Source organism: Lycium barbarum, chromosome 1 (assembly GCF_019175385.1).
Source record: "Lycium barbarum isolate Lr01 chromosome 1, ASM1917538v2, whole genome shotgun sequence".
NCBI lineage: Eukaryota > Viridiplantae > Streptophyta > Magnoliopsida > Solanales > Solanaceae > Lycium > Lycium barbarum.
The window spans coordinates 65339526-65357642 of NC_083337.1; the positions used below are offsets into that span (position 1 = coordinate 65339526).

General features: G+C 41.2%; 1 protein-coding gene across 1 annotated transcript; it reads right to left on the bottom strand.

The window, feature by feature from the left end:
- Positions 1-503: 503 nt before the first annotated feature.
- LOC132612058 (uncharacterized) lies at positions 504-2644 on the bottom strand. Its single transcript, XM_060326405.1, has 4 exons — positions 2097-2644; positions 1603-1936; positions 1047-1448; positions 504-920 (listed from the first exon to the last, which is right to left on the bottom strand). Exons 1-4 carry the CDS (start codon positions 2642-2644, stop codon positions 504-506), a joined length of 1701 nt encoding a protein of 566 aa, XP_060182388.1.
- Positions 2645-18117: the final 15473 nt, after the last annotated feature.

The window sequence follows — 18117 nt, forward strand, 5'->3', positions numbered from 1 at the left end:
GAGAGATGATCCAAACTCGTAGGAGCTACTAGCAGACTTTGAGAGCACCCCATTATTCCGGAGGTGCCATTGATTTATTCTTTTGTGTGTGTGTGTATATATATATATATATATATATGTGCGCGTGTGTGTGTGTGTGTGTTTTAGGCATGACTGGGTCCCGTCCCATCCATATGTCTAGTACTCTAGTAGAGTCTCATAGATACGTATGTGTGGGTAGCATGGTCTCACGATGTCCCTATTGTATGTACATTATTTTGATAGCCGAAGGGCTTATGCATATAAAGGTAATTATGTTTCCAAATGAAAAATGGTTTTCTTATGATTTGATTATAAGATTAATGAATGAATGCTTGATGAGTACGATGGGTAATGGTATGAACGGTGCTCGGTGGTTAGCCCCGGGTACCCGTCATGGCCCCTAGTCGGGTCGTGGCACTTTGCACCTGCTCTTTCTTAGGGATAAGAATAAGATTTTTGTGAGTGATGAATCTTGGTAATTCTTACCCCACAAAGAGTGCCTTCACCATATCCACCACATCTAGTTTGACTATCTCCCAAGATGATTGAAAGAACAATCCTGTGAATCCATCAGGACCACAGGTACTTTCTCCATTCAAGGCAAAAACAGTTTCTTTGACTTCTTCTTCATTTGGTAGCATCTCTATGGTATGATTTTGATCTTCTGTGACTAGGGTAGGGATATGCTTTAGTAAACCAAACTTAGAAGGAATTCTATCTTCTTCAAACTGCTTTTGATAACATCCGTCTGCTTCTTGTGAGATCTCCTCTTGATTGGTTAGCCAATTTCCATCAGCATCTTGGATATTATCCACTCTAAGCTTCTTTCTCCTCCCTTTGACACAAGCATGGAAGAACTTTGAGTTTCTATCCCCATCTTGGAACCATGTTCGTACTGACTTTTGTTTCCAAAATAGTTCTTCCAAATGTAAGAATATACTAAGGTCTGCCTGAACCCTATGTGGTCTCTCTCTATTCTGTACTATTGGCGATGATTCAAACTACTCCTCATGGACTTTAATTACCTCCTCTAGTGATGCAATTTGCTGAAAAATATTGCCATATGTGTTCTTACTCCAAGTTCTCAATGCAATCTTCACCTTTTTGAGCTTGTGCTGAAACTTGGTAAATGGATTTCCTTCAAAGTCTATACACCAGTGTTGCTTGATAACCTCCTGGAAACTCTCATGTTGGACCCAAAAATTCAGGAACATAAAAGGCTTTATGATCACCTCAGTAGTTGTGGAGAACTCATGTTCCAAAGGAGAATGATCAGATCCCTTTTTTATCAGATGAGTCACCTTCATGGTGGGCATTACATCTAGCAATTTCTCATTACAAACTATCCTGTCCAATCTTTTCAAAATGCATGCTTCTTCAGCTCTTCCATTCCACCATGTATATGTGCTACCCACATATCCAAGATCCTGTAGACCACAATTGCTAAGACCTGCTAAGACGATGATTGAAATCTGCTACCTCATTATACAAGACTTGTAGACCTCTTAATTTTTCCTCTTCTGTAGAAATGACATTGAAGTCACCTCCCACCAGCCAAGGTAACTAAAAAAGATTAGAAACCTGGCTAATGGAATCCCAAAGCATTGTTCTTTCTCTAGCATCACAAGAGGCAAACACCACTGTTAAGACTATATTACAGTTTAAACTTTGGTGAAACAACTTCAAAGTAATCTGTTGTTCATTGTCTATCTCCACTGAACCCTGTATATCCTCTGAGAGGAATAACCAGATTTTGCCTGAGATATTGACAAAAGTTGTTTCAATACCTAACTTGCTTCTAAATCTTTCTACTTGTTCAGCATCTTCAAAAGGTTCTATCAAGCCAATAATACTGTAACTGTTTCTTCTATTCAGATTAGTTAATCTATCAAAGGATTGCTGAGTATTAACTGATCTGATGTTCCACAATAAGAGCTTATTCATCATGATTAAGATTGTTTAGAGGCTACCTGCCTCTTTGATAGGGGGAGCAGTTTTCTTTTTTCCTCCTTTTACTTTTGAGTTTCTCATTTGCCTTGTCTTTCTAAGAGAGAGAGATCTGCTGCTCTTGACACCTAATCAATTTGAACATTGAGCAAATCTTCCTTAAGCTCCTGATCTTTATTTCCTGAGGGGGATTACTTCTTGGAGTCTTTGGGACTGATCCACCAGACTCCTTTGGATGATTACTAGGACTGATATCTAAGGATTGCTCCTCACTTCCCTCTTCTTCTGTCTTGTCCTCTTTCCATTTATCATGTTCACCTTTTTCCACCACTGCTTCCTGGCTTGTGCTTTTCCTATTTGCCTCTTGCTCCTCTACTGATTCTGCAGGCTTTCTATCTGTCTCTACTACTTCTGTACTAATCTTGACTGTAGTATTATTGATGACCTGATCTCTCAGTTGTTCAGTATTGTCTCCTCCCTCATTGATCTTTGTGCCATTACTTCCATCTTCATCAACTATTAGAATCTCCTTCTGATTGCGCTTCATACTTTCTGGCAGTTCCACTTGATCTTCAGCAGGAACACTACTTTTTGCTTGCTTACCAAAAGATTTTTCTACCCAAGGTTTTGTTGATTCTTTTTCTGCTTCAGAGTTTTCTTTGTCTTGTTTCTCCATATTCTCCAAGCTGATTTCCTTCTCATTTTGTTCATCAAGGACTACAAAAGAATTATTAATTTACACATCCTTACCAACATCATCAGCCTGAGAATTATTGATTCTGTTATCCTTTACTATCCCCCAACCATTAATCACTCCTTCATGCTCCACCCTCATGTTCATATTCTCTTGTTTCCTCTTCTGTACCCTTTCATTCTTCCTCTTGCCATGATTCCAAGTATCGTTTACTGCTACTTCATTATTCATTGCTTTCTTCCCTTTATCCACCATAAGATTTGTGCATGTAGCATCCTCTGCAACCTGCCCATTCTGTTTCATATTTTCATCAACAACACTTGTCTCTGCATGTTCTTCATCCTTACTCTCCTTTGCTTATTTTAAATCTGGATGAAGTACAAAGCATTCCTTCTCATTGTGTCCTTGTAGTCAGCATTATTTACAATACTTTGGCATGTAATCATGTCACGACCCAACCGGAGGGCCGCAACGGGCACCCGGTGCTAGCCCACCCGGGCACCTCTTAACATACCTTTTCATTTACATCTAGGTGAGCCACATATTAATCATACTTTCTATTCATCAATCGTACTAATCCCGTTGGAAAATCAATGCATTTATATCATCATTTGCAACTATGCCCATATCAATGTACATAAGCCGACGAGGCTAACAAAATGATATCCAAAACATAGGCCGACACGGCCAAACACATCTAACTATATACACATGTCGACGAGCCTCTAAGGAGAGTATGTCATATCATATAGGCGGGACAGGACCCCGCTATGCCCATAAATAGGTACACAAACGAATCCATACCAAAAGCTATAGCTCCGAATGAAATGGAGCTCCGCTATCCAATCCCTGAGAAATATAGCTATGGATCAAGCCTGTCTCCCTGGCCACCTGCGGGCATGATGCAGTGTCCACAAACAAAAGGACGTCAGTACGAAGAATGTACTGAGTATGTAAAGCATGATCAATATCATTATAGAAGCATAATAAGCAACATAAGAGATATCATAATAAGGAAGATAGTAGTATCATTGTCATAAGCACTTACTTGCTTTTCATAGGGACTTTCCATTTCTAACGTGAGATTGTGTACATACATCCGTATTCTATCCGTACTCATTTACATTTCGTATCCACAGTCGTATTCATATACATATTCTTATTCATATTCGTATCATATTCGTATTCATACTCATATCTATATAATATACATATCCATATCATATACATAACATTTACATAGCATACCCGACCATAAAGGTTCAGTGTTTCACGTACCCGACCATGGCTAGGCTCGGTTATCATACATACCTAGCCAACCAAGGCTTAGTGTTACACATACCTGGCCCTACCAAGGCTTCAGGGTTATCCGTACCCACTGTAGTGGTGCGTGCGCATCGTCATATCTATATATATATATATATACATCTATATATTCTACTCGGCCATATAAGCTCGGGGTTTAATAATAGCCATACATAGGCACACATACATATAAGCTCATAGGCATCTTTAGCATTATCACTACTATCTTCGTCATCATTGTCGTTATCGCTATTATCGTCGTTCATTACATCTATCTTTATAGGATTACTCGCCATATGAGGAATCTAGTACAATCGTAATACATATCAAGAATTATAAGCTTTGTAGCATTTTGAAGATAGAATCATTTGGAGAGCATCATAGGCTCATAGAAGAATAGATATTTGGCCAAAGAACCATGCCTTATGAAAGAAGGGTTAGCCTTACATACCTTCCCGTTCAACTATTCTACACTTGCATGTTCTCCTTCAATGCTCACGTTTCTACCTTCATTAGAGTTATACTATTATTAGAAAATCGATAGCTAGCATACACAACTAACACTAGTGAAAATTGGACAACATCTCCTTTATTTATACGACTTCCTCCATATCGTATATCAACTCCCAAACGTCAATAAATACATTCACAATATCATAACAATAGTCTTTATTCATCCACATTATCCATATCTCTCAATTCACTTCCAATTATCCATATCCACTGTCATAACACACAATTACATTCAGTCATACAGAATGTCTATCCCATGTTCTTAACATCATTTACAACATGCTTATAATCATATCATATCACGAATCATTACTCAATCCAAACTATTACTCAAAGATTACACTATTCCCACATTCAAGACCCATTTTCTACATTCTTCTACAATCCAAGTGTTTCAACTTTCAAACACCTTAAACAACATGGAAATACCATAAAACTTACCTTAGACAGTGTGGGAATGAATCTTGAGTGGAAATACTTCACTTGAACCAAACCCTAGTTCATCTCCAATGGAATCTTTTGTAGTCCTCTAACCCTTGGAAGCTTTCTAACACATAAACACTTGATTCTAGTCTTTGATCTTTGTGATCTCTTGGACTTGAGTGGAATATGCTTACAGAATGGTTTTTTTTTTTGATCTCTCAACACTTGTAGAATATGAAAAGTGAAGTAAAAGAACCCAAGGCATCTATTTATACAAACATTAAAAATCTGCCCGTCGGGACTTTCACGGACACTTATACGGTCCGTATAGTATTGTACGGTCCGTATAAGTGGTCGTGGTTCACCAAGCAGAAAATCATCTCCCTGCTGGGATTTATACGGACACCTTATACAGACCGTATAAAGTTATACGAACCGTATAAGTGGTCGTATAACTCCACTTCTCTGAAATGGTTTCCGTCGTTTCGTTCGATCTCCAATCCTTATGGAACCTTCTTAACACTTGTATAATACTGCATTAACCATACAATAGGCTCTATAGCATCCCTTCAAAACATCACCACATAAACATTAGCTCAATTATAGCGGAAGCTTTCAGAACACGACTTACGTTTCGCTCCCTTGAACAAACTAAACTTCACATATTCATAGAACTTCGGAATCTTGTTGTATTCACCTCAAACTATCTAATCCTTCACTTAACCTCGTAGGGATTTCATCATCACCTTAAGCTCACATTAGCCTATCCACAAGGCAACACATTACGGAATTTCCGAGGTGTAACATTGTTCACCCCTTAAGAACATTCGTCCTCGAATGTTAAGTCGTCGGGGATTCTATAAAGATTTCGCTAGAGTTTCCCCTGTAAAATGGCACTACCATCCTGTCACAACATAATAGCAATAGAATTTTGCCACACACGACCCAAATGCATAAAAAGAAAAACATACATACCTTATGATCTTGATGTCTCGTCTTGGATTTCTTCTAGGGGTTGAAATAAATGCGAGTACTTGGATTTCATATTTTCTTCCACTTTCGATGTCATCTCTTGTCGGTTATTGCTTCTCCATAAAACCTTAACTGAGGCCACTTCTTTGTTTCTAAGCCTCCGTACTTGCCTATCTAATATGGCAATGGGTACCTCTTCATAAGTTAACTTTTCTGTCACTTGTACGTCATTTACTGGCACGATCCTAGGAGGATCTCCAACACATTTACTAAGCATCGAGACATGGAAAACTGGGTGAACTGACTCCAAATCAGGAGGTAGATCTAATTCGTAAGCCACTTTGCCTACCTTGCGCACAATCTCATAGGGCCCAATGTACCGGGGACTAAGCTTCCCCTTTTTGCCAAACTTCATTACACCCTTCATTGGTGACACTTTTAAGAAAACCCGATCTTTCACTTGGAACTCTAAGTCCCTTCGACGATTATCCGCATAGGACTTTTAACGACTTTGGGCTGCTAATAACCGATCTTGTATGAGCTTAACTTTCTCTATGGCTCGCTGGACCAAGTCTGGCCCTATCAATTTAGTCTCTCCTACCTCGAACCACCCAATTGGGGATCTACACTTTCGCCCATATAACACCTCATACAGTGCCATTTGGATGCTAGAATGATAACTATTGTTATAAGCAAATTCAATGAGTGGTAAGTGATCATCCCAATTACCTCCAAAATCTATCATACATGCCCATAACATATCCTCAAGAATCTAAATGGTACGCCCAGCTTGTGCATCAGTCTGCGGGTGAAATGTCGTAATAAGGCTCACTTGAGTCCCTAAACCCTCTTGGAAAGACTTCCAAAAATTAGCTGTAAACTGGTTCCTCTATCTGACATAATAGATGCTGGGACACCATGGAGTCGCACTATCTCTTTAACACAAAGCTTTGCATAATCTTCTGCCACATATGTCGTTCTGGCTGGTAAGAAATGAGCTGACTTTGTGAGTCTATCCAAAATCACCCATATAGAATCATATCTATGTCGAGAACGGGGTAGGCCTATAATGAAATCCATGTTAATCACTTCCCACTTCCAAGTTCGAATTTCTATAGCTTGCAATAATCCGCCCGGCTTTTGGTGCTCGATTTTGATTTGTTGACAGTTGGGACATTGAGCTACGAATTCCACTATATCTTTCTTCATCCCATTCCACCAATATGTAGACTTAATATCATTGTACATTTTCGTCGCTCCAGGGCGGACAGAATAACGGGAGCAATGGGCTTCTCTCAATATTTGGTAGCGTAAACCTGCCACATCAGGAACACATAATCTGCCTTGGCATCGAAGAACTCCATCTCTTGAAATCTCAAATGATGACTCCTCCTTCTGAGGAAGTGTATCTCTATAATGCATTAGCATAGAATCTTCGTATTGTCGCTCTTTCACTTCCGCTACTGTCACGACCCGACTCGGGGCCGCGACGAGCACCCGGTGCTAGCCCACCCGGGCACCCTCTTAGCTTACTTTTATGCTTACATCTAGGTGAACCACATAATTACACATGCATTTCCATTCATTCGTCAACTAGTCCCATTTGGACAACAGCACATTTATATCATCATAGGCACCTATGCCACATCAATGTACATGGGCCAACGTGGCCGACAAAATGATATAGAAAACATAGGCCGTCAAGGCCAAACACATCTACCCACACACACATGTCTACGAGCCTCTACGAGTATAACATATCACCTTAGCGGGACAGGACCCCGCTATGTCCATAATTATATACACAAAAAGAATGAGTACCCAAAAGCTATAGCTCCGAAAGAAATGGAGCTCTGCTATGCAATCTCTGGATAAGCAGCTATGGATCAAGTCTGTCTCCCTGTACACCTGCGGGCATGACGCAGCGTCCACAAACAAAAGGACGTCAGTACGAAGAATGTACTGAGTATGTAAAGCATAATCAACATCAATGAATAAGCATTATGAACAACATATGAAATAGCATAGGAGGGGAGACAATAATATCATCATCATAGCTCTTACCTGTCTTTCGTAGGACTTTCCATTCTTAATACGTATTTGTACACCTATGTCATCATCCGTATTCCATAATAGTATTCGCACCATACTTGCTGCTCATATTTGTATACGTGTCCTTATTCGTATTCTTATACATAGTCTTATCACATTCATATTCATATTATATACATAGCATTTACATAGCGTACCCGACCTCATAGGATCGGTGTTTCATACATACTTGGCCAGGCAAGGCTCAAGTATACATACGGCCCGTAAACCATGGTCGTAAACCACCATGAAGGCAGCCCAGCTTCTGGTTCTGGAAATGGCTAAGTACGCCCATGGAGGACGAGCCGTATAGTGGAATACGGTCCGTAAACCTCCATGGACGACCACTGTTCACCCAGCACAGATTTTCCAATTCATTAAATATGAGGATCAAGACTTATTTTATTTCATTACAACATTACACCACTTCTCTCTAAAACTTCTCTCTACATTTATTATATGAGTTTTCAAGGATTATAAGCCATTAATAACATTAAGACAAGTGAATCAAGGATAAGAGAATCATCAAGGATCATCCAAGTCAAAAAATCCAAATGGAGAAAAACTAGGGTTTTGCTCAAAGAGAAGTATTATCAACCAAAGCTTGTTCCTACAACATCTAAGGTAATATTCATGATTTTTACATGATGTTTAACGTATTGGAGAATTAAAGTACATGGATTGTAGAAAATATGATCAACTAGGTCATGAATGATGAATAGTGACATTTTGAGAAATAGTTTGAATTGAGTTATGAATGTTGTTGTGTTGTGATATGAATGTGTTATAAATGGTATTAAGATCATGAACTAGACACTTTAGACGAATGGACGAAGTTGGGTGTTATGACCATGAATGTGGGTGAATTAGAGGCAAATTGAGGAAATCTAGACAATGTGGATAATGTGAATGACTAATGGTCATTGTTATGATATTAATGAAGGTATAAACGCCAGCATTGGATGGGAACGTGCAAGTGTAGAATAGTTCGACGGAAAGGTATGTAAGGCTAACCCTTCTTTCATAAGGCATGGTTCGTGGCCAAATTCCTAATTCCTCTATATGAGTATGTTGTCTTCACATGGTTGACATTCCGAGCTCATAAGCTCACGACCCTTGATATGTACTATGATTATACTATTTCCTCGTATGACGAGTAAGTCCATAATGTTGATGTAACGATAATGATGAGGATAGTAATGATGATGAGAGTAAAATGAGATTAGAGATGCTTACGAGCTATGATATATGTATATGTATGCCTATGAAGGGCTATGATAAGACCCCGAGCTTATGATGCCGGGTAAGACTATATGTATATGACTATGTAGATGGTACGGATAACCCTGACGCCTTGGTAGGGCCAGGTATGTATGATCTTGAGCCTTGGTTGGCCAAGTATGTATGACACACCGATCTTACGAGGTTGGGTATGCTATGTAAATACTATGTATATGATATAACCATGTATATAATATGAATATGAGTGTGATAAGACTTAGTAAGGGCATGTATACGAATATGAACACAAGGTGGTATGGCTATTATTATGGGATACGAACGACGATGTATGCAAGTAAGCGACATGATGATGATGATATTACTGTCTCCCCTCCTATGCTATTTCATATGATATCTATTATGCTTCTATATTGATGTTGATCATGCTTTACATACTCAGTACATTCTTTGTACTGACGTCCTTTTGTTTGTTGACGCTGCGTCATGCCCGCAGGTGCACAGGGAGACAGACTTGATCCATAACTGGTTATTCAGAGATTGCATAGCAGAGCTCCATTTATTTCGGAGCCGTAGCTTTTCGGTACTTATTCTTTTGTGTATATAATTATGGGCATAGCGGGGTCCTGTCCCGCTCATACGATATGTCATACTCTTAGAGGCTCGTACTCATGTGTATGTGGGTAGAGATGTTCGACCATGTTGGCCCATATTTTGTATATCTTTTGTTAGCCACATCGGCCTTGTACTTATGATGTGGCACAGATGCCTATGATATGTTAAATAATAATGGTCGTCTAATGGGATCAATATGATTAACGATAAGAAAAGCACGAACTGACTTATGGTTCCCCTAGATGTTATGTTATGTACGATAAGGGGGTGCTCGGGTGGGGTAGCACCGGGTACTCGTCGCGGCCCCCTTGCCGGGTCGTGACAAAAGTGGTATCATAGCAGTTCAGTCCTAGGATGTGTCTACGAGCCGTGTCTAGTAGAGTCTTGGTTATGGGTGTGTTGCGCGCCACACTTATAAACGAGAAGCTGCGGACATTTTAGGAATATATGGCCTTCTTTCTTCATAAGAATCGTGCGATAGAGCTATGATGTAAGAAATTCTTGTTCCTTAATCGTGTGTTGTGTATTTCAGAGATGCCTTAAAAGAAAAAGGCTACAGCAGCCCAAAAGGGCAAGACGGTGGCAGAAAAGCGGGCTGAAAGAGCACCGCCACCGGAGTAGAGGAAGATGAGTCCCAGAGTGCGTCTCAATCTCAGTCCTCCCAGACAGTGCCTATTACCGAGGAGCACGTGGGAGCCTCAGCCCCAGCTCCAGCTCCTCCACCGAATGCTTCGGGCCAAGACGTGAGAGAGGCCATTAATTTGTTGACTCAGTTGGTTGCGGCCCAGACTCAGAGGCCAAGCGCAGGGCAAGGTGACAGGGCTGTTAGTGCTAGGGCCCGTGACTTCATTGCTTTGAAACCCCCGGAATTCTTTGGGTCGAAACTGGAGGAGGATCCCCAGGAATTTATTGATGGTATGCTAAGGATGCTCCGGTTGATACATGCTTGAGACACCGAATCGGTGGAGCTAGCGTCATATAGATTGAGGGATGTCTCAATCCAGTGGTATACGGTTTGGATGGCTTCGCGGGGAGCCAATGCACCTCCACCGGTATGGTAAGAGTTTGTTGACGCTTTTCTCCGTCATTATATCCCCCCAGAAGTTCGGCGAGCTAGGGTCGATAAATTCTTGAATCTGAGGCAAGGTAGCATGAGTGCTACAGAGTATAGTCTCCGCTTCAATTCCTTAGCTAGGTATGCTTCGGCCATGGTAGCGGATAGGGGCGATCGGGTGCACCGGTTTGTGAAAGGCCTAGGGCCACACTTGATGGATAAATGCTTAACTGCGTCCCTTCAGGATGGTATGGATATTGCACACATTCAGGCACATGCTCAGGAATTAGAGGAACACCTACAGCAGCGGAGAAATGAACGTGAGCAAGATAGGGGACATAGCAAGAGAGCTAGACCTTCAGGTTCGAGGAGCGAGTCCAGGGGTGGACACAGACAGCAGCTTCCCAGCCATTCAGGCTATTCTATGACCAGTCCACCTCCACGGTTTTCAGGCCAGGGCCTTGATAGATCTGCTCGTTCAGGGCCGAGTCCGAGTTATACAGGACCTCAGTTCAGAGGTGATTTGGGCCAGTCAAGGCCACCCGTACCACCGTGTTCCCAGTGTGGGAAGATGCATTGGGGTCGATGCCGATTTGGTTCAGATGATTGCTATTCATGTGGTTGGCCAGGCCATATTATGCGTGATTTCCCCTCAGTACATGGTAGAGGTAGGACCCAGCCATCAGGGTCGGTAGCCGGATCTTCGGCATCTATACGCCCTACGGGGCCAGGTTCACATGCGCCAGCTGGCCATGGTAGAGGCAGAGGGAGAGCTCCCAGTACTAGCGGTTCTCAGCACCGTATTTATGCTTTGGCTGGACGCCAAGATCTTGAGTCTTCTCCTGACATAGTCACAGGTATATTATCGGTATTCTCTCATGATGTATATGATTTGATTGACCCGGGCTCCACATTGTCTTATGTTACTCCATATGTTGCGGGTCGATTTATAATTGAGCCAGAGTCTATCAAACCTTTTGAGGTGTCTACACCCGTGGGTGACTCAGTGATAGCTAGCCGAGTATATAGGAATTGTGTGATTGTGATTTGTGATCGTCATACCATGATTGATTTGCATGAGCTAGAAATGGTAGATTTTGACGTTATTATAGGCATGGATTGGTTGGCTTCTTGTTATGCCAATGTTGATTGCCGAATGAAGATGGTTCGTTTCCAGTTTCCGGGAGAACCAGTCTTAGAATGTAAAGGGAATGCGGCATCACCAAAAGGTAGGTTTATTTCCTATCTAAAGGCAAGAAAGATGATCACGAAAGGGTGTATTTATCACCTAGTACGAGTTCAAGATGTAGAAGCTGAGTCGTCGACTCTTCAATCAGTTCCGGTAGTGAATGAATTTCCGGATGTGTTCCCGGAAGAGCTTCCAGGCCTTCCTCCCGAGCGGGAGATTGATTTTGCTATTGACATGTTGCCAGACACTAAACCCATATCTATTCCTCCCTATAGGATGGCACCCGCAGAGTTGAAAGAGTTGAAGGAGCAATTGAAAGACTTGCTTGAAAAAGGCTTCAATAGGCCTAGTTCATCCCCGTGGGGAGCACCCGTATTGTTCGTCCGGAAGAAGTATGGCTCCTTAAGAATGTGCATTGATTATCGGCAATTGAATAAAGTGACGATTAAGAACAAGTATCCCCTTCCGAGGATTGATGATTTATTTGATCAATTGCAAGGTGCCAAAGGATTGAGGCAGTGAAGACTTGGCCAAGGCCCACGACTCCTACGAAGGTTCGTAGCTTTTTGGGCTTAGTAGGCTATTACAGAAGATTTGTTGAGGGTTTTTCTTCTATTTCTACGCCACTCACCAAGTTGACTCAGAAGTCAGCTAAGTTTCAATGGACAGATGCTTGCGAGCGTAGTTTCCAAGAGTTGAAAGACCGATTGACTTCAGCCCCAGTCTTGACACTTCCAGAGGGATTGGAAGGATATGTTATTTATTGTGATGCTTCAGGCGTCGGGCTAGGTTGTGTATTGATGCAAAATGGTAAGGTGATTGCGTATGCTTCCAGACAATTACGGAAACATGAACAGAACTATCCAACCCACGATTTAGAATTAGTCGCAGTGGTCCATGCATTAAAGATATGGCGACATTATTTATATGGTGTCCATGTGGATGTTTATACAGATCATAAGAGCCTTCAGTATATCTTCAAGCAGAAAGAGTTGAATTTACGGCAACGACGATGGCTAGAGTTGCTAAAAGACTATGATGTTGAAATCCTGTACCACCCCGGAAAAGCTAATGTTGTGGCTGATGCTCTTAGCCGTAGGTCGATGGGAAGTCTAAGTTCAGAAAAGAAAGAGATGGCCCATGATCTTCAGCAGTTAGCTAGCCTAGGAGTCCGAGTGGTGGACTCAGGTAGCAGCGGAGCTACTATTCAGAATTCAGCAGTTTCATCGTTAGTAGCGGAAGTAAAAGAGCGACAATATGAGGATCCCATGCTAATGCAGTATAGAGATACACTCCCTCAGAAGGAGGAGGAGTCATTTGACATTTCGGAAGACGGAGTTCTCCGATGTCGAGGCAGGTTATGTGTTCCCGATGTGGCAGGTCTACGCCATCAGATTTTGAGAGAAGCTCATTGTTCCCGTTACTCTGTTCACCCCGGAGCGACGAAAATGTATCATGATCTTAAGACTATATATTGGTGGAATGGGATGAAGAAAGACGTAGCGGAATTCGTAGCTCAGTGTCCTAATTGCCAACAAGTGAAGATAGAACACCAAATGTCGGATGGCTTATTGCAAGCTATAGAAATCCCAACTTGGAAGTGGGAAGTGATTAATATGGATTTCATTACAGGGTTACCCCGTTCTCGACGTAAATATGATTCTATATGGGTGATCGTGGATAGGCTCACAAAGTCAGCGCATTTCTTACCTGTCAGAACGACCTATATGACAAAATATTATGCCAAGCTTTATCTTAAAGAGATAGTGAGACTCCATGGCATTCCGGTATCTATTATCTCCGATAGAGGAACTCAGTTTACAGCCAAGTTTTGGGGGTCTTTCCAAGAAGGTTTAGGGACCCAAGTGTGCCTAAGCACGACATTTCACCCCCAGACCGATGGGAAATCTGAACGTACTATTCAGACTCTTGAAGATATGTTACGGGCATGTATGATAGATTTTGGAGGAAATTGGGATGACCATTTTCCACTCATTGAGTTTGCTTACAATAACAGTTATCATTCTAGCATCCAAATGGCGCCGTATGAGGCTCTATATGGGCGAAAGTGTAGATCCCCAATTGGGTGGTTTGAAACTGGAGAAGCTAAGTTGATAGGGCCAGACTTGGTCCAGCAAGCAATAGAGAAAGTTAAGGTCATACAAGATCGGTTGCTAGCGGCTCAAAGTCGTCAAAAGTCCTATGCGGATAATCGTCGAAGAGACTTAGAGTTCGAAGTGAAAGACTGGGTATTCTTAAAAGTGTCGCCAATGAAGGGCGTGATGAGATTTGGCAAAAAGGGGAAGTTCAGTCCCCGGTATATTGGGCCATACGAAATTGTGCGCAAAATAGGCAAAGTGGCCTATGAGCTAGATCTACCTTCAGATTTGGAGTCAGTCCATCCAGTATTTCATGTCTCGATGCTTCGGAAGTGTGTTGGAGATCCTACGAGGATCGTCCCAGTGAATGATATTCAAGTGACAGAAAAGTTAACTTATGATGAAATACCCATTGCCATATTAGATAGGCAAGTACGGAGGCTTAGAAACAAAGAAGTGGCCTCAATTAAAGTTTTGTGGAGAAATAACAATCGAGAGGAAATGACATAGGAAGCGGAAGAGAATATGCGATCCAAATACCAACATTTATTTCGGCCCTTGGAAGAAGTCCAAGATGAGACGTCAAAATCATATGGTATGCATGTTTTCCCTTTTATACATTCAGGTTGTGTGTGGCCAAATTTCTAGTGCTGTTGTATTATTGCCCTGTGAGGCATTGTTCCGTATTTTATACGTTCAGAAATTTCGGGGTAGATGTGGTACGTTGACGGCAAGACAATTTTCAAAATTTATTTTAGTGTACAAGTTGTTGTGAATATTATTTATGGACATTGGTAGTATGGAAATATTGAGAAAGACTAAGGGCAAAAAGGAAAATTTCAAAAGGGCGTCATGGTAATTTTGTGGAAAGGCTAGGGGTAAAACGGGAATTTTACATGAGTCTTGAAAATTCCATAAAAATGGCCACATGGCCGAAAAAAAAAAAGAGGGACTAAATCATCTTTGGAAAATTTGAGAAAAGTCTAGAAAATTAAAAAGAAGAAAAGTCTAGAGAGGGGCATGTGCCCCTCACATGCTGGGACATACATGTACATATATATATGAGTTATCTTCTAATGGAAGAACAAAAAAAAAAAAGGAGAAAGGAGCTAAGGCCTATTCGGCCATGGTCCCAAAATATGGGGCCATAACAATGGATCAAGAAAAATCTTTTCTTTCTAGTTTTCCTACCAATTGAAGGGTGCTCATTAACGTGGAAATGTTATTGGAAGCGTTAGATTGTCCGTTTTCATCCGTGGCCAACTTTAGGCAAGTTGTGAAATAAGGAAGCAAGGTAAAAGTTTAATCTTATTTCTTATATGTTATGGGTGTCTTGTACATGTTGGAGTATGTAGAAATGAATAACAATTCCTGGAAGTGTGTATGTTGATGTGGCCGTGTAGGTGTATGTGTGTAGGAGTGATGAACTAGCTCTATTTAGGATGTTTGGTTGTTGTAGTGTGTTGAAAGGAATGAAAATCATGAAGTTTGTATGTGGGTGTGGTGGCCGAATATGGCCTCTTGATGTGGTTATGAGTGAACAAATTCTAGTTAGTATTTTAGTTGTCGTCGTTATGGATTCTATGACGGAAATGAGAATTTAATGATTTAAGATGAAGTTGTAAGTGATATGGGACGTTTGACGCCTTAATGTGATTCTTATGTAATTTTTATATTTATGGAAATGACATTATTAAGGTGTGGCTCGTTGATGTAAATTATGAATTTGGGAAAGAGGAATGTGTTGGTGATGTTGTTCACGGGTTTGGGGATGAATTCAGGTAAGTTGGCGTGTTGGTTGGGTCGTTTGAAATATTGTGTGAATTGTTTAAAGGGTTTTGAATATTGTTTAGAATAGTTTCGGATCAGTAATTGAATGTGTGAACGTTGATGTTGGTTTGAATGTAAGTAGTTGAATTGAATATGAGGTTATGTTGTTGAATTGCGTAGGAGTCATCAATGTTAGAATGCGTTCAAATTGATTCCTAACGACTATTGTTATGGTTGTTGGTATTGTTGGTATTGTTGTTGTTGATTTGGAGTCGAGCCGTATTCTCGGGGTTGGTATATTTACAGGGGAGGTGCTGCCGAAATTCCGGCAGAATATAAGTGAATGCGTTTGAAAGGTTAAGGCAAGTATGTGATAATGAATCCAGCGAATGGATGAGTTCTTTTGAATGAAGACTAACAAGTTGCACAAATGAGCGTAGCCAGTTGGTCGCGACACAGGTATGTAAGGCTTACCCTTCCTTTCTTTTGGCATGTCCTAGTTGTAATAGGCTATGATACGAGCCTCGAGGGAAACTCTATTCCTAGAAATCCGAGCTTGATTTGGACACCTATTCATTCAGTGAAATTGAACTAAGAACCTTATGCTTTGATGGAAACATAGTTTGAACGTCCGTAACTTCTACAAATGAAGCCGGATTGCCCTGAAACCTTCATGGATAGACTCTATAAGGCTAAATGTTCATAGTTTATACACGCCACCTCGACTTAATCCGAGGTGGGCCCATAATTCCCGAACCCCATTTGTATTGCTCTATTGGACTCATTTCCGCATAGTAATTAAGAGAAACTTGGGCTATTGTTCTGGATTTGTTATGAACTGTATGTACTCTCTGATATAAGTATCTGGAAATTCTGATATGAGTATTCCTATATAGGCATTTGGATACAAGTATTTTGGATATGGATATTTTGACAAAAGTATTTTGACGTAAGTACTCCGATACAAGAAATTTGAAGTAAACATTTTGATAGAAGTATTCGGATATAAGTATTTTGGATATGAGAATCCTGACATACGTATTCTGTTATAACTACTCTGATATAAGTATTTTGATATAAGGATTCTGACCTAAGCATTCTGACATAAGTATTCTGATATGAGTACCCCGACATAAGTATTTTAATATAAGCATTCTGATATGGGTAACCTGCTATGATTATTCTGATGGCACGTTCGATCATTCTATCGAGTCTCGATTTATGTGCATTTAGTTGCTCACTACTCTGCTCGTGCATGTGCTATGATCCCTTTCACCGGATCCCGGGCCGGTATATATATATCGTGCGGATGGTTCGCCGAGTCCTCTGTTAAGGGTCGGGTTCCATATATGAATTCCGAAGTATGATGTGTCCGGTTTCGGGGTACTGTGTTATATGTCCATCCCCGGTTACCGAGGATATATTATGAAGTATGATGTGTCCGGACTCGAGTGCCGTGTTATCTGTCCGCCCCCGGGTACCGTGGTTATGTTATGATGTGTGACGGAGGTCGAAGCAAATTTTCAGAAATATGATGTGTTGTGGCGCCAAAGGTAGGAGTGGCGACCATGTTCCTACGTTATCGTGCGCATCCCTTGGCATTGTTCACCGGTTTCTCGGCGTGTTATCTGTCCCCAAGTATATCACGTATATGATAGGATGTGACCGGTCCCTCGGCGTGATATTTGTCCCCGAGGTTACCGTATGTATGATATGGCATTTGTCCCGGCGTGGTATATGTCCCTGGGGTTACCGCGTATGTGATATGATATCCGATTCCGATATGCATGACTTGTGTTGGAGAGTAAGCATTCTGACCTTCCGTATATTTTGTATCCCGTTTTCTATATGACATCATTTGAGTAATTTGTACGTTCTGTAATCCGTCTGGCATACGAGATGAGTAAGTATGATTCGTGTCTGGAAAAGAAAAAAAAATAATAAGTGTTTGGTATTCTGGATAGGCTATTTGTATGTTGTTCTATCTGTCTCAGTCATGGTTTCGTTTTCTGTACTTATGCCTTACATACTCAGTACATATTCCGTACTGACCCCCTCTTCTACGGGGGCTGAGTTTCATGCCGCGCAGGTACCCACAAGTGGATAGACGAGATTAGCTGAAGATGATCCAGTGGATTGGCGGGCTCCATTTCCTCCAGGAGTGCTGCCGAATCAAAGTATGTAT